The sequence below is a fragment of the Lissotriton vulgaris genome, chromosome 7, assembly GCF_964263255.1.
Source record: "Lissotriton vulgaris chromosome 7, aLisVul1.2, whole genome shotgun sequence".
Taxonomy (NCBI): Eukaryota; Metazoa; Chordata; class Amphibia; order Caudata; family Salamandridae; genus Lissotriton; species Lissotriton vulgaris.
Genome location: NC_141695.1, coordinates 493,012,484 through 493,030,574, shown reverse-complemented (window position 1 = coordinate 493,030,574; position 18,091 = coordinate 493,012,484). Strand labels below are relative to the sequence as shown.

Here is an 18,091-nt window from a genome sequence, read left to right as displayed (position 1 = left end):
CAGTATAGTATGATAAGTGCTTGTGACTTTTGTGAGTCATCAAAGTAGACATCAGATTAATGGCTGCTTTAAAGCCAGATAGAGGGAATCAGGAAACAAAAAAGCAAAAGCAGAAGAGTTCTATATTTAGAAGAACAAGTTATTTACCTTCGGTAACGGCTTTTCGGGTGGATACAGTATCTGCCTGTGGATTCCTCACCTTGTCAATATCCCCTTGCGTCAGCAACATTCGGAAATTCTTTTTGTAGCTTCGCGGCGACGTCACAGAGGCATGACACCGCGTGTCAGTTCCGCCCTTTTTTCCGTGCCTTCGAGGCACACGGACGGACCAACATCAGTAGAAATATACACAGTATACATAATACATATACACAAATGTATACACAAATGTATACATAATACACAAATGTCAAGATAACACACAGTGTGAAACCAAGCAGAAAAGCAATAAAAATAAAACTTTTAATTCAACAATAATAAAACATATCAACAACACAGTTACTCAGGTATAGAAGAGTGGACAACGGAGAGGCGGGTGGGTCAGTGAGGAATCCACAGGCAGATACTGTATCCACCAGAAAAGGCGTTACCGAAGGTAAGTAACTTGTTCTTCTGATGGATACATCTGCCAGAGGATTCCTCACCTTGTGAATAGAGTCCCACAGCAGTCCCCACTCCCGGAGGAGGGTGTCCACTCTCCTATACCAGAAAATCCTGGAGGACCGAACGCGCAAAGTGGCCCTCCCTCCTCACTTCGGTATCCAAGCAGTAATGCTTCGCGAAAGTGTGGAGGGAGACCCAAGTTGCCGCTTTACAAATGTCCTCAACAGGTACACCCCTAGACAAAGCAGAAGTAGAAGTCTTTGCCCTAGTAGAGTGGGCTCTAATACCCTCTGGAGGTTCCTTACCAGCCAGGGCGTAGCAGATTTGGATGCATAGAATTATCCATCTCGAATGTGTGTGCTTGTGCACAGCTCTTCCTTTTCTGCAACCAGCAAATCCAACAAACAGCTGGTCATCAACTCGATAGTCCTTAGTCCTATCAAGGGAAAAACTCACCGCCCTCTTAGGGTCCAGACGGTGAAGCCGCTCCTCCTCCTTGGAAGGGTGAGGGGGAGGATAGAAGGTAGGAAGGGTAATAGACTGTCCTGGATGGAAGGGAGTTACCACCTTAGGCAGAAAATCCGCCCTGGTCCTAAGAACCATTCGTTCAGCATGAATGGTCAAGAATGGGGGTTTTGAACTAAGAGCTTGAAGCTCCCTTACCCTCCTTGCCGAGGTAATTGCAACTATGAAAACCGTCTTAAAAGACAACAACCTCTAGGGACAATTATGTAAAGGTTCGAAAGGAGAACCCATAAGAAAAGTAAGCACCAGATTCAAATCCCATTGAGGCACAATAAAAGGAGCAGGGGGAAATTTATTTGTAAGGCCCTTCAGAAATCTTAAAACAATAGGAGATTTAAACAAGGACGGCTGATCCGGCAGGCAGAGAAATGCCGACAGATAACCTTTCACTGTAGCCACAGCAATACCTTGCTGCGCTAAAGAAAGAGCAAATAGGAGTATATTTGACAAACGAGCCCTCAAAGGGTCAATGGACTTCTCCCCACACCAAGTCACAAATTCAGTCCATCTGTAAGAATAGATTGACTTAGTGGAGTCACGCCTGGCCACAGAATGACATCCACCACATGTGGGAGAGAAAAGGAACTCAGATTGCCCCGTCCCATCTCCAGGCATGAAGGTGTAAGGTCTGGAGGTGGGGGTGTAGAACCTGCCCCTCCATCTGAGAGGAGATCTGCCCTGAAAGGGAGAGGGAGCGGCGGGCATGAGGAGAGGTGGAGAAGATCTGTGTACTACACCCTTCTTGGCCAATCCGGGGCGACCAATATAACTTGGGCCCGGTCTTGTCTTGGCGAATCTTCCTCAGAACCCGAGGAATCAAGGGTATCGGAGGAAACGCGTAAAGGAGTTGCGAGTCCCAACTCAACTGAAACGCGTCCCCCAAGACTCCCTGCATCGGAAACTGGAGGCTGCAAAACGACGGGCAGTGAGCAGTCTCTCAAGTGGCGAACAGGTCCACCTGAGGAGTCCCCCACGTCCGAAAGATGTGACGTACCACCTCTGGATGAAGCCTCCACTCGTGGTCAGCTGAGAACTGCCGACTGAGACTGTCTGCACGCACGTTCAGAACTCCGGCCAGATGATTTGCCATCAGACAAATCTGATGGTCCTGAACCCAGGACCAGAGACGCAGTGTCTCTCTGCAGAGACACTGCGACCCTACTCCTCCCTGCTTTTTTCACATACCACATCGCGGTGGTGTTGTCCGTCAGGACCTGAACCGACCGCCCAAGAAGGGAAGGGAAGGGAGAAAGGCCTTGAGCGCCAGACGTATCGCCCGCAATTCCAGAAGGTTGATGTGAAGCAGCCTTTTCTCTGGAGACCAAAGATCCTTCATCTCCAGATCCTCCAGATGAGCACCCCACCCTATAGTGGACGCATCCGTTATCACTGTGGCCACGACGCATCCGTTATCACTGTGGCCACCGCTGGAGGATGTTGAAAAGGCTTTCCTTGAGACAGATTGCCCTCCACACTCCACCAAGATCGATCCGCTGCAGTTTCTCTGGAGATCCTGACAGACTCCCTGAGATCTCCGTTGTGTTGACACCTCTGCCTGCGGAGGCACCACTGGAGTGCCCTCATATGCCAGCGTGCATGGTTGACCAACAGAATGCATGAAGCCATCAGACCGAGCAGACAAAGGACATTCAGGACTGGAACGACCGCTCCATTGTGAAATAAAGGAATCATTTCCTGTATGTCGCGAATCCTTTGAGGTGGAGGGTATGCCCGACATACAGTAGTATCCAGTACTGCACCTATGAACAGGTTGGGTGGGAGGGCACCGGGTGAGATTTGGGTACATTTATTGAAAAACCCAAACTGTACAACACTAAGTTGTGACTTGCAGATGATGGAGCACTTTCTCTGGAGATTCCGCTTTGATCAGCCAATCGTCCAGATAAGGGAACCCCTGACCTTTTGAGATGTGCAGCCACCACTGCCATCACCTTGGTGAAGACTCGAGGCGCAGAAGTAAGACCAAACGTAAGGACTGCAAACTGGTAGTGTTGCAACCCCACCGTAAAACGGAGATACTTCCTGTGCGACTTCAGAATGGGGATGTGGAAATATGCATCCTGCAAGTCTATCAACACCATCCATTCTTCTTCCAGTAGCGCTTGAAGAACCTGCGCAAGGGTGAGCATCTTAAACTTCTCCTGCTTCAGGTCAAGGTTCAAGATCCTGAGATCCAGGATTGGACGAAGTCTGCCATCCTTCTTGGGGATCAGGAAATACCAGGAGTAGCACCCCTGAACCCTCTCCTGCTCTGGAACCACCTCTATCGCACCCTTTCTGAAAGAGCAAGGACTTCTTCCTGCAAAAGCAGTAGGTGGTCCTCTGCACAAAAACCTTGGCAAGGAGGGTAATTGGAGGGAAATTCCCGAAAGGGAAGAGCATACCCATTCTCCATTAGATTGAGAACCCAAAGATCGGATGTAATCAATTCCCAATCTCGTGGAAAGTGGGTAAGCCGGCCCCCCACTGGGCCCACATGATCCGGAATGGCAGATCTAGGGCTGCTTTGCCGTGGTGGCAGGGGGTTGGGTAGAGGAGGAGGAGGCTTGATGACCCCTAGGACGAGTTCTTTGCCTGCCTCTGTACGACTTGCACAGCGTATTTTGCTGCTGCTGCTACTGTTGTTGTGGCAGCCTGTAGGTCCTAAAGGAAGATCTGCCAAAACCTCTGAACCTCTTCACCGCAGCACCTCTGGACTGTAGGCCCAAAGATCTCGCTGTCGCTCTGCTGTCCTTGAACCTTTCTAAAGCGGCATCAGTCTTCTTTCCAAACAATCCTGACCATTCAAAGGGCAAATCCATCAAGGCAGCTTGGACATACGCAGGGAATTCAGAGGATTTAAGCCACGCCGCTCTTCTTGTGCCCACTGCAGAACCCATCACTCTTGCCACCGAGTCAGCAGTGTCCAGACAACTCTGAATGACCTGTCTAGCGGCAGCCTGAGTGTCAACAATAACCTCCTGAAAATCCTTCTTATCCCTCTCAGGAAGCTTTGGAACCAACTGTTTAACTGTATCCAACAATGCATGGATAAAGCGTCCCAGAAGACAAATAGCATTAGTCGATTTGAGCGCCATGCTTGCCAAAGAAAAGACTTTAGCAGCCTGGTCCTGCTTCTTTGATTCCTTATCCCCTGGAACTTGTGGAAAAGCGCCCGCAGATTTTTTCGAGCAGGCCGCCTGCACAAACAAGCTCTCTGGTAAGGGGTGTGTGGATATAATTCCGGATCACCAGGCGCCACCCTGTACCTTCTTGCAACCGCCCTTGAAACAGCAGAGGCTGTTAGCGGTCTTTTGCAAACCTCATATATAGGCGTCGAAGGCTTCAGCGGCGCTGAGAAAAGCCAAGGAGGCGTCGGAGCCGGCATAAATGGCATAAAAGGCACAGGAGCGTAAGTCTGAGGGATACCCAGATTGTATGCTAATGGTCCCGTGGGACCAACCGGTGCACCAGAGGGGTACATAGCTCTTCAATATACTCCATACATGGCATTCAGGAACTGAGTAGGGTCCTGACCTGAAGCAGGAAAAGCTGGATGCGAGCCCACCGGCTGCTCTCGAGGGAGCGGAGTCTTCTCGACTTCGACCTCCACCTCAGGCTGACACACCGGGGTTGACGAACCCGCAGGCAACAGAGCATCCTCTTCTCCTCCATCTTCATCATCTCCCTCACCCACCTGGTCAGAAGAATGAGTCAGAGAAGGATTAGACATCGGCTTCGGAGAATGAACAGGCTAATTCACCGGCGAAGCCTCGCCATCGGAGACTTGAACCTCCGGAGCCGGAGCCTCTACATCCTGGCGAAGCAACTTCACCTGCGGCTTCGTTCTCGAGCTCGAGTCCTTCTCAAAGTGATGTTGAGACTCATGAGATCTCTTCTTGTGCTTCTTCCTCGAACGGGACTTCGAAGCATGCACCGAAGACGACCTCGAACGGGACTTTGAGAGAGACCTCGACCTCGAACGACGAGTCCGTGACCTCGACCTCTTCTTGTCCTTTTTGCTCTTCAACTTTGCAATAAGGAGTTTCGCCTCCCTCTCACGGAGAGCCTTAGGATTCATTTTTTTACAGGAAGAACAATCCTCGACGTCATGGTCTGAACTTAAGAACCAAACGCAGCACTCGTGCGGATCCGTAATAGACATGGTCTTGCCGCACTCTCCGCAGGGCTTAAATCCAGTCTTCTTCGTGGACATCTTGACACAAAGAAGCAAAAGGACACCAAAATGAAACAAACAGTAACAAAGTTACCAACAGCTACAGAGGATCCCAAGAAACTGTTTGCGTGGACGACACGAAAAAAAGAGAACTGACGTCATCACGCCGGCGTTGGTCTATTATGGAGTCGGTGACGTCAGCGGAGTCGCGCGATGTGTCGTGCCTCTGTGACGTCGCCCACATCGGCGCGAAGCTACATAAAGAATTTCCGAATGTTGCTGACGCAAGGGGATATTCACAAGGTGAGGAATCCACTGGCAGATGTATCCATCAGAAATGCCTATTTTTGAATAGACACTGTAGAGTCAACTAGGAGTTAACTAGGAGAGCTCTATTAATAATAAATAAATTAGGAATTCTTGCTGAGCACTCGTGCCATGCTGAAAGTATATTGGACTATTCATACTATCCTCTTGTACGTCAACATTGGAGATTCTTCCATCACAGAGAATATTCATCATTGTCCACATCGTGCACTATTTCCAAATTTTTGCCATCTAGTTCAAAATAGCACACTAACTAAAGCATAAAACGATTTATTCACAATCACTTACTTTTACTGCCATTATTTGTCCACTAGGTTTGTGGATCATTTTGTTGACAGAACCATAAGCTCCCCGCCCAATTTCACCAAGGTCTCTGAGGTCCTCTGCAGTAAAATCCCAGTTCTGTTCAGGGGAGAGTTTCAATTTCCCTGATGATTCAATACTATGGGTTCTCAAACGCTCTCTGTGAAAAAAAGAATTGTCATTTTGTAGTATTATAACAGTTGGGCTTAAGTCTATTTAGTCAGTATGGCTAAAAGAAAAAATGCACGTCTAAAATAATGCTATCGCTGTCCAAGAGGCGACCTGAAATTTTTTATTAGCAAAAGGGATTTTCTAACTGGTAGATCTCGTCAATGAGGTACATTACCTACAATGGTTATAAAAATATTTTGAGTGTCAGTTACAGTACTTGCATTTTTTAATATAAAAAATATACTCATTTTAGTGTCATTCATTTGAAATATGAAAATTAAATTTGAGGCAATTCATGTATGAATAATCTTCTATTTCCAATCTTCACAACTGGTTAGGGGACAAATTGCACTGGATAAATATTTTTGGCATATAACAATGGCGCTTCACTGCTGATGGCCTTTTTAAATTCCTGTGGCTAGAATCCATCCAGGCAGATGGAGAGAATCGGGAAAACACATTCCAACACTTTTTATATAAAAGGCACAGCACCTTTATGACATGCAACAAAACGTGAACAAAAACAAGTGACAATAAGTCAATTTCTTTTTTCAAAGGGAGCAAAAGTTCTCCTTTGACTAATGGGCAATTTTAGTGTCCTGTCTTCAGTTTCAAATGACTTTGTTATCATGCAGGTCCCGTACAGGGAGGTTTGGTATGGGACATATGGATCTGTGGAAGAAACCCATGCAGGAGTGAAACTGTTGCTTTTAGACATTTTTCTCCACATTTGGTCTGTCTCCAGATTAAACTGTCATGGAGGGTGGGGGCGTGGGTAACCGCCAAGCATGGCGGACGTGTCCTAGCCATGCTCCAGGCGAGCCCTGAATCATGTTGATAATCACACTGTTGCTTGGGCATCCGGCCCTCTGCTCTGCCTAGTGAGCTCCCGGGTTTCCACCCCCCCCCCATCCTCCCCCCACCATCCCCCCCCACCCCCACCCATCCCAGTGCAATGGAGGGAAGCAGAAGACGTAAGTTGCTGGCAAAAGAGAGAAATACAGAAGCAAGATAGACGCTGCAGCCCAGTATATGAGTGCAGTTATTGACGTATAACATAGTTCCCCAACAGCGGTCAACTTAGAGGGGAACCAGCGTACAGCAAATAGCATCGGACTGGGACGGATGTGGCCCCACCCACTCTCCCCCTGAGGTTGCCAGCCTGCTGATCCGAGTGGCGCACACTAAGGATTGTTTATGTTCCCGGCTGGGGGGCGGATCGGAGTGGTGGTGAAATGCGAGGTCGGGCGGCCCTGCCCGTGCTCAACTGAGGAACCAGGGGCGGCCGCAGCCCGAGCCGGAGTGGGCGGAGGTGACGGCAACCAGGAAAGCAGTCTTCAAAGTAAATAGACGTAAAGGACAGTTGTGAAGAGGGTCAAAGGGAGCGCACATCACTTATGTAAGAACCAGGTTCAAGTCCCACTGTGGCATTACGAAGGGAATAGGAGGGAAAAGATGAGTAATGCCTGTGAGGAATCTATTTACAACAGGGGACTTAAAAAGAGAGGGCTGATAAGGAAGCGTATGAGAGCAGAATCCTGCTGGGCCAAAGAAAGAAGGAACAGAAGGACTTCTGAAAGAGGGGCATAAATGGGATCCACAGCCTTTGCTGTGCACCGTGCCACAAACTTGTTCCACCAGCAGGCATATACCAACATAGTGGAGGGATGCCTGGCTGCCAGATTGACATCATAGACTTCGGGAGGCAAGATGAAAGGAATCAACTGCCGCCTCTCAATCTCCACGCAAAGAGGTGGAGGCTGAACAGGTTCGGGTGGAGGCCCGTTCTCTGTTGCTGCGACAGAAGATCCTCCCAAAAAAGCAGATGGATCAAGGAATCGATGGTCATACAGAGTAGCTCGGGATACCAAACTCTTCGAGCTCAGTCCGGAGCCACAAGAATAACTTGGGCCTGGTCGCGCCTGATCATCTTCTGCACTCTGGGCAGAAGTGGTACAGGCGGACGGCGTACAACAGACTCCACTTGCGACGAAAAAGGTCACCTAGCGAGTGCCGCCTTGGAAATTCCAACGCGCAGAACTGCTGACATTGCGCGTTCTCTTTGGTGGCGAATAGATCTAACCAAGGCTCTCCCCACTGTTGAAAGAGACCTTGCGCCATCTCCGAGTGAAGACGCCATTCATGATCCATCATGCACATGCGGCTGAGTTCATACGCCCTTATGTTCCAGCCATGTCCAGAGGTGCAGAGCCTCCCGACGTAGGGTTCACAACCCCACCCCGACCTGCTTGTTGCAGTACCACATGGCAGTGGTGTTGTCTGTGAACACCTGCACTATTCTCCCCTTGACAGAGGGAAAAAATGCCTTCAGTGCAAGTCAGATCGCCCTGAGCTCCAGAAGGTAAATATGGAGCCAGGACTCCGCCGGAGACCAGAGGCCTCTGATCTCCGCCTCTCCCATGTGGCTGCCCAATCCCAGGAGGACGCCTCTGTCACCACTGTGTGCTCCGTTTGAGGAAGGGAGAGGGATCTACCATTTACCCAATGCCGGTTTGTGAGCCACCACTGCAATTGCTGTGCAGTGCCCTCCGAGATCTGGACATAGTCTGATAGGTTCCCCTGATGCTGCGCCCACTGGAACTTCAGGTCCCACCGCAGAGCCCGCATATGCCACCTGGCATGATTGATCAACAGGATGCAGGAGGCCATGAGATCCAGCAGCCTCAGGGTCATTGTGACAAACCCTGGACCACAGCTGAAAGATGGGAATCACAGCCCGAATGTTCGGGAGGATAGATACGAAACCGCACCATGTCCTGAACCGCTCCGATGAAGAGAAGCTTCTGAGAGGGAATCAGGTGCAACTTTGGCACATTGATGGAAAACCCCACCAAATGCAGGCGGTCGGCCGTAGTCTGGAGGTGGGAGACGACTGTCTGGGGCGAGCCCGCCTTCAACAGCAAGTCGTCGAGATAGGGGAAGACTAGAACCCCTGATCTGTGCAGATAAGCTGCGAACACCCGAGGGGAGCTGGTAAGGCTAAAAGGGGAGCACGGTAAACTGAAAGTGCGCGGGCCTACCATAAACCGCAGGTAACGCCAATGGGCAGGTAGGATGGGAATGTGGAAATATGCGTACTGCAGGTCCAACGCTACCATCCAGTCTCCAGGGTCGAGAGCAGACAAGACCTGAGCCAGAGTTAACATCTTGAACTTTTCCTTCCGGAGGAAGCGATTGACGTCGCTGAGGTCCAAGATAGGACGCAGGCCCTTGTCTTTCTTGGACACCAGAAAGTAGAGGGAGTAACAACCACGTCCTACTTCTGGCGCAGGAACGCAGTCGATGGTCCCCTTGGCCAAGCGGGCTGCGACTTCCTGTTGAAGAAGTGCTAAGTGATCCCCCGACATGCGGTGGGACTGGGGTGGCATGGCTGGAGGAGTAGTCTAGAAGGGGAGGGCGTAGCCCCTTTGGACAATCTGTATAATCAACCTGTCCGAAGTGATCGTGCGCCAGTGAGGGAGGTGATGGAAGATTCTGCCACCCACTGGCATTTGGTGGGCCTGAAAAACCGAAGTAGGAAGGTTTGGAGGCAGTGGTGGCTGGGGTGGAGGTGGACTGACCCGCCCCGGGAGGGCCCATATCCACAGCCGCACTGAGACTGTTGCTGCGCAGGCCTGTGGCTCGCGAACGTGTCGGGCGCTCTTTCGTGGCCACGAACTGAGCGAAAACCAGAAGGCAGAGGAAGGTGCATGGTGGAAAAACCCAAGGACTTGGCCGGAGCCTTAAAGCGCTCTAACGCACAATCTGCTTTGTTGCCAAAAAAGGTGAATGCCATCAAAGGGCATGTCAATCAGAGTGTTCTGGACATCGCCTGAAAAACCAGTTGTCCTCAGCCAGGCGTGGCGACAGAGTGCCACTGTCGTGGAAATAGCTCTTCCCAGCGAGTCAGCGGTGTCAAGGCTACGACGGATAGTGAACTTGGCTGCATCCCTCCCTTCAGCAATAGCTTTAGAGAGCACTGTCCGGGCCTCCTCCGGACATTGAGGCAGCATGCGCGCCACCGTATCCCACACAGAGTGGGAATAATGGGCCAAGAGGCATGCAGTGTTCACCAGCCGCAGACATGGTGGAAGAAAAAATCTTCTTACCAAATTACACCAGTTTCTTGGATTCCTTCTCCGGATGTGGGGTAGGGAATGCACTCTGGGACGTAGAGGCTTGGACAACCAAGCTCTCAGGAGTGGGATGTTGGGAAAAGAAAAGGGGGTCGCCCGGGGCCGGATGATGGCGTCGGGCCACATTCCTATTCACATGAGCCCCTATGTTGGGCCTGGACCAGGTGCCCAAAAGAACGTCCGAAAGTGCTTTGTTATAAGGCAGTAGTGGCTCCGCAGAGGTAGCTGCCGGCTGTAGCACTTCTGTCAGGTGGTTAGTCCTCACAGCCACTATAGGGAGTTTGAGGCGGAGGGCCTCGCCCACCCTACGCAACACCATTGCATAACCACGGCCACAGTAGGAGTGGTTAGCATGCCAAGGTCAGGAGAAGTATCAAGACCACTGGCATCCCCCAGCTCCTCAGCCCAGTCCGGGTCAAGCTCACACTATGCTGTGAGAGGGTCCTCAGACCCCTCCCGGTTCTCCCTTTCCTCCAAGGGCTGACAAATAGGCCGAAAATTAGGAGGCTGGACATAAGGGTAGGAATCCCCCGTCGGCAAAAAGCGACGCCGTTCTAGTGCCATGTCCACATCAAAGCTGAAACCGGGGGCAGCGCAGTCCGGAGGGACGGGCATCGTCAGAGGTGGTGCCAGTGGCGTCGGTGGAGGTGTCAAAAGGTCAAATGGCGTTGACCGGGATCCGAGCCCGGATCCATGGGGGTGCTGATGCCTGAGCCACCGGCAGTAAAGAGCTAGGACCCACAGTCGGGCCCACAGTACCCGAAGGCACACCGGATGGGGGGGGGGGGCCCAACGGTCCAAAACAGGTGAGCCATGGCTGACAGAAATTCCTGCAGCTGGGCCGGAGTCGCCGACGGACCTGGGAAGGGCGGGTAGGTCGGCGGTGACTGCGTTGGCTCTGTGGGAGTCGTGTGTGAGGCACCACCCACACCCTCAGCCGCGTCGCGGGGCTGGTGGGCGGAAGTCGGAGAGCGATGGCGCTTCATCGACTTCTTGGAATGCTTCGTCTTACCTGACCCTGAGTGCAAAGACTTAGATCCAAACAAACGTTGATGGCGGCTCCGCAACCGGTCCCTCGACCTCCCACGGGTCCGGGACCTTGAGCGGCGTGCAGCCGATAGCCGGACTATCAGCAACTTTCGGGACTCCTCCGGCAAATTCTTCTGTGCTATGGTCCGGCAGTCGGAGCACAACTTGGGGTCGTGGACGTGCTCCAGGCAGTAAGACACACGCGGTGCGGGTCAGGAACCCACATCATTCGATGACAGTCCCCACACAATTTGAAGCCGGGCATCCCTACTGCACTGGGAGTCGATTGACTCGAAAAAAAGAGACAAAAAGGCCTCAAAAAGGCCTCGAAAAACGGATCTGCGATTGCTGCCGTGGAATAAGAAAGAACGGACAACAGCGCACGAGGGCGGCGTTTAAGTAGCTGCCGCAACGTCACCTTGCCGACCACGACGGACGCAGAGCCGTACAAAGCCACCTTCTGACGCGCATGGATACTGCTGACAAAAACTTTCCGGATCCAGTCCGATGCCTGGGGGTAATTCTAAGGTAAGGAATCTATCACATCATGTTTCTTTGAGATACAGAGTACGAACAAAAACCGCAAAAACCTCTGAAGGCTAGATGCGACAAGACATGAAATGCCGCCTCATGTGGACGCCACCACAGGATCGTTCCCGGAGCAAGTACTAGAAGGTCAAAACTCTGCAATAGTGGAGAAGTGTGGCTCACTGGTTAGAAGCGGCAGACCCTGAAGCAGAAGTCGGCCCGGGACCAGGGTTCAATTCCCGACGCGGCAGGGTCTTGGGTCAATGTCCGCGGACTCGATAATTCTCGCCTAGGTGCCTACGCTAACCATGGGTCCCACTCTGCAACTCTGGCTAATAGCTTGCTTAATCTCCACAACGGCCCCAGCAGCGCCGGGGATGCCTGGCTTCACCTTGGGGGTGCCCTCTCACAGGGAAAGGCAGGACGGGTTCCCCAGCGGTATGCAGCGCCAGGACACCACGTAACGAGGTAACAGTGCGCTTTACAAGTATACATACATTACAATACTAGCAGCTCCAGCATTGGATGAACAGGATGTAGCCTCGACGGTTGGATCTCATGAATCTTCAGAGGAAGATACTTTGCATTCAGATTCTGAAAATAGTCTGGCCCTCTTTTCTTCTATCACGATAGACAGTAAATGACTATCTGGGTTGATGTACCTGGTTTGTATACACAAGGGCTTAGAAGGCTGGCCGAAGGCAGACATTATGTTTCATGTTACATATATAGGTTAAGATTGTTAATTGTTATTATCGTAGTTTGGGCCTCTGCCGTTATGTGGGAGAACCTTGTATTGGGATTTGTTGAGGGGAACGTTCAGATGTACTCACTCACTGACTATTATTCACTAGGTACTCAGGGTGTTAAGAAGATAAGCATGACACAACATCACTCACCACCTCATGGACATGACCGGGAAATTCACAGTCACAACCTGGAATGTTAGGTTGCTAGGGTCTGTACACAAAAGGCAAGGGATTTACACCCAGCTAAACAGGAGAAAACCTCATTTTGTGTTAATGCAGGAAACCCACCTCACACAAGCAGAAACCATTAAACTGAACAAAAAATGGATGGAGAGGTCAGCAGCACTGTACACGTCATACTCTGCATTTGCAAGGGGGGCAGCTATTTGGATTAGAAGTGGTACCCCTTTTGTGGCTCTAGAGCAAAGAATAGATGTCAATGGTAGGTATGTGCTGTTTCGCCGAATACTGGATGGAGAACACCTACTGCTAGTAAAACATACGCCCCTAATATAGAGCAGGATAAATTCCTGGGAACACAGAACACGTTATCCTTGGTGTATAGGAGGGGACTTTAACGCAGTCATCAGTATAGAATTAGATCGCTGCCACTTGTCACTATTGGGGCTAGCAGCAAGAAGCAGGCTGAGGGATTAAGAGGATGGGCGGAGGGACGGACACTGGGTGACGCCTGACCGGGTGGTGTATTCCCAGTCCTTGCTAGCCCACATCACGCATACAACCTATCTGGGGAAAGCGCTATCAGACCACAACCCTCTAGAGGTGGAGTTCGCCTGTTGGAGAATCCGCACACCAGTACCAACATGGAGAATGCAACCCATATCTTTAGAGGACCCTGTGTTCCGCACCACCCTCTCCACCACCATATCTAATTATTTTATAGAAAATGCAGACACTGCAAGCTGAAGTCAGGTAGCATGGGAGGCCTTCAATACGGTCATCCGTGGGTTGGCCATCAGCACCAAAGTGGGAGCACACACCACGTTTGATAGAGATCTCCGGGAGTTGGAGGATCGACTAGGAAGGTTAGAACATAATAAAGTGGTTGATGATACGAATAAGGCTGCCCTACAAGAAGCACATACAAGGCATGCTGAACTACTAGAACAGTTGTGGATCACTGACTACCACACTTACATTCAAAAGCAGAGATAGATAGAACAGGTGCCCTACTAGCGAGGATTATGCGAGATGCACCGGCCACTGCCCCAAAATATGAGGGCACTACGTTAGAGGGAAATAAAGTGCATACGCAACTAGACATTAACACAGCCTTTAGGAAATATTATGAAAAGTTGCAAGCGGCTCCAGCGGTGCTCCAAGACAAAGACTTTATGGACTTCCTTGATGGTCTAAAGGTCCCGCAGCTTTCAGATGCACAGAAAAAAGAATTGGAGGCGCCCATTACAAAACTCTAAATCAGATTGGCAATAAAAGACCTACCACGTAATAAAACTACGGGGCTCGAGGGTCTGCCGGCAGAGTCCTACAAGACATTTGCGGCACAACTAACCCCACATCTGGAAAAACTATACCACGCAGCACTAGAGACAGGGTACTTACCCCCCCACTACAAGACAGGCATTGGTTGTATCCCTGACAAAGCCTGGAAGAGACAGACCCCACGGATATGTCGGGATATCGTACCCTTTCAATATGAAATACAGAGTACAAGATCCTCAGTAAAATGTTGGCCCATAGACTACTTAACTACTTACTGCAGCTGGTACATATAGACCAGTGTGGCTTTGTCCCGGGCAGAAGTACCTCCCTAAATAATAGACGTTTCACCAGGTAATGACATGTGCGCCGGTGGGAGACGTCAAAGTAGGATGCATTTCATTGTACCTGAACAGGCATTCAATACTTTACACTGAAGCTTCATGCTGCAAGCCCTTCCAGAGTTTGGGATACCAAGTGAGTGTATGAAGTGGGTCAAACTGCTATACACAAACCCGATGGCATGAGCCCGTACTGGGGCCCATATCTCACAGTCATATTCGGTAGCCAGAGGCACGAGGCAGGGTAGCCCCCTGTCCCCCCGGTTGTGTCAGCGCTCAAACCATTAGCCATCAAAAAGCGTGCAGATGCGGTGGAGAAAGGTATTATTTTCTCCGCTTACGCTGATGACATAATACTATACCTTAATAATTTACAAGACCCGTATGAGCCCCTACCCACGGTCTTCCAGCAATTTCAAGGACTCTTGGGATTAGCCATAAATGAAACAAAATCATATGCTTATCGTTTTAAGGACACTGCGCGATTAGAACCCATTCAATTTGGACACTGGATATTCCCTATTGTGCCCGTAACATTTAAATACCTTGGTATATAAATATATACAGGAAACCCTTGGATCTACTAGACGGCAACTTGGGACGTGCAATCGGGAAACTGAAAACCCAGGTGGCTCCCTGGACATCACTGCCACTCTCGGTGGCGGGGAGAGTGGCCATTTCAAAAATGGGTTTTTACCAATTTGCCGATCCTAATCCCGTCACACTTCTTCACATCATTAAACACGCTCATCTTGGAAATAATATGGAATGGGAGGCGGAGGAGAGAGGGATTGACAAAACATCAGCTGTGCACGGATAGAGGGGGACTGGGGGTCCCAGACTTCAAGGCATATTGTATGCATGCCAGCTCCAATGGCAATCATATTGGATACCTGTACGAAACTTGCAGGAAATAGGGATGTCACAGAAGGCATGGGCGAGAGGTATGCTTCACACTTTGCTGTTGCCAAAGGCAAGGACCTTGCGAACAGCATGCCATTACTACTGGAGGAAAGCACTTCAATATCTAATATCCTGCCTTCCTATGCCCTTAACATCCCACTGCTAGCGATCCCTACACCGTCCAAAATAGTTACTACCAGAAGTCTGACCAAATGGTCAGAAGAGGGAGTTAATACAATTGGGATGTTGTTTGTAGATAACTCACTAATGGATCTTGAAACCTTTGTCAGAGAGCAAGGGGTTCCCAATTCGCTATATATCATCCACGCTAGCATCAGCAGATATGTTTAAAAATACCTGGTCACCAGATGGTGCAGAAGACACATGAGCTAGTACACATGCTGTATCTCATGGGAAATAGGGACACTTAACTAGGTGGTTGTATAGATGTATCCGTACTCATGCAACAATCCTGCTCCAGAAGATTAGAAACTAACGGTCTGATGATATTGGACGTATACTGTCAGATAAAGAATGGGAGCGTATACTGGAACACCCTAGGGAGATATCCCGTAACCCTAAGTTCAAACTAATTCAATATATGTTCTTACATAGAGCGTACATGACTCTGCATAGATTGAGCAAGGTGTTCCCGGGCACAGAGGATATATGTCCTAGATGCTGTACACAACCAGCTGATTTACTTCACATGATATGGGCTTGCCCACGACTAACGTCCTTTTGGTTAACAGTGCACAACATCCTTGGCGAAGTATTGCATGTGGCAGATAGGGACATAACTGAATACTGCATACTGGGGTTGTGCAAGAAGCACAAAAAACAGGGAGTGCAGACTGGGTTTGCCAACCTGATGTTAATTCTGACAAAACGAACAATAACAATGCGATGGAAATCTGCACTTCCCCCGACAGCCTTGCCGTGGAACAATGAGGTGGTTCGCTGGGGTAGGGCTGAAATTATGGAAATTCGGAGAGAAGAAAATAGAGGCTTTCCATAAAAACCCAATTGCTTTGGAGTGGGACGCTATGTTGGAACAATTTATTTCTACCGAACAATCGCTGCATTAAGATTGTGTTACTTCAAGACTCTGTAGTATTATTGTTAGCTCACAATAACAGATCCCACTTGATCTCCCAAGGAAAATACTATGAAAACCTGTAGGCTGTCTACTTGAAACTATTTGACAGAACATGACTTGTTTGTCGCACCTGACAATATGTTGACGCAGCAGTGAGTCTAGGATGAGTGGTTGGATGGGTTCTATAGCTCATAGATGTAGAGAGGGGGACTCTGAATTGTATTTGATGACTAGGCTAATGCGCATACAAATGCAATAATGTTACTCTGCTGATTATAATTTGCTGATTCCTAAAAGTATTTTACTTTCACCGATACCGTACTTTGCAAGATATGTCGGAATATTCCGTTTGTTTTGTATTGTTTGAAAATTTATAAAATAGGTTAAAAAAAATAACTCATAGAAATTCTAATTTTCTTATAGGAAAAACGTAGTTACAGACTTTTATAAAAAAACTATGAAATACACAATGTTTCGGTAACTGATAATAACAGACAACTGTTAAAATCAATAAATATAGTATACGGCTCAATTCTCAGTCAGATTAGTGCCTCTTCTGGACAATAGTGAGGTTTTTGTCTCTTCTGAATGAACTAGATGATAAAACTTTCAACTCTAAGTACAGCCAGATACCCTCTCAGCACAGGGTCAGGAAGAACATTTAAAGAACCACTCAGAAGATCTTTAGGTGCCAGTCTGCCAAGCAAGACAAACTGGTTTAGGTGTTATCCAAAAATGAAGGACTTGGACTCTAACTCCTTGCTCTTCTTTTTTCTCAAATGCTGGAGGAGCACAGCTAAAATGCTAAAAGAGAGGACACAGCATATGTCCACCAATAGATATAGAAAATATGCTGTGCATAACATCTGGCCGAAGATTGCCTTCTTATTAGAAGATAGTGGAGAAGTGTGGCTCACCGGTTAGAGGCGGCAGACCCAGAAGCAGAGGTCGGCCCGGCACGGGGGTTCAATTCCCGATGCGGCACGGTACGGAACCAATGTCAGCGGGCTCGATAAATCTCGCCTCTGTGCCTCTCTAACCATGGGTGCCACGCTGCAACTCTGGGCAATAGCTTGCTTAATCTCCACAACTGCCCCCTCGCTGCCGGGGATGCCTGGCTTTACCTTGGGGATGCCCAATAGGGACCATCTCACATAGAAAGCCAGGACGGGTTCCCCAGCAGCACACAGCGCCAAGAAACCCTGGGGTGAACGTGCGCTCTACAAATTCATACTAACATAACATGAATCAAGAGCATGACACTAGTATAAAGCAGGCTGGTGTCCTAGAAATGTCTGTAACTGGGGCATGTCTTTAGAAACCAGCTAATGTTGCTTTTGCTATGATTTAATGATAATGCAGAAAGGTTACCTACCAGTAAATACAGCTCTCAATGTGTTGCCTTCCATAAAATCACATGCTTGAATAATTTTGATGTTCGATGTGAACTCTTCAAAAGTAGCATTAAATAGCACTGACAGTAACATTTGACTTTTACATTGCACATACCGTAGCCTATCCACCTGAGTACATAAAGCATTTTCTAGCCAAAGAGGTGGAGAGATATTGAGTTCTTCACTACACAGAAGCATCCCTAGTTCAGATTTGCAAGCACAAGTGACAGAACACCTTCATTAAAAAGAGTTTCAAAAGGGTAGAAGGGAGGGTTCTGTGTAAATCTATGAAAGCTACATGCAGCAACTGGGGAAATGCAGTTACAGCATTAGATCTTTCATTGG

At 49.1% G+C, this 18,091-nt stretch overlaps 1 protein-coding gene across 11 annotated transcripts in view; it reads right to left on the bottom strand.

Moving 5' to 3' along the window:
• The window catches only part of MAP2K4 (mitogen-activated protein kinase kinase 4), a 767,786-nt gene that overhangs the window by 580,037 nt on the left and 169,658 nt on the right, over positions 1-18,091 (bottom strand). For all 11 annotated transcript variants that reach the window (XM_086930577.1, XM_086930576.1, XM_086930571.1 and 8 more), the window contains one exon: positions 5,921-6,095. In XM_086930577.1, the coding sequence (XP_086786703.1) occupies positions 5,921-6,095 (175 nt within the window). The remainder of the gene's footprint in view (positions 1-5,920; positions 6,096-18,091) is intronic.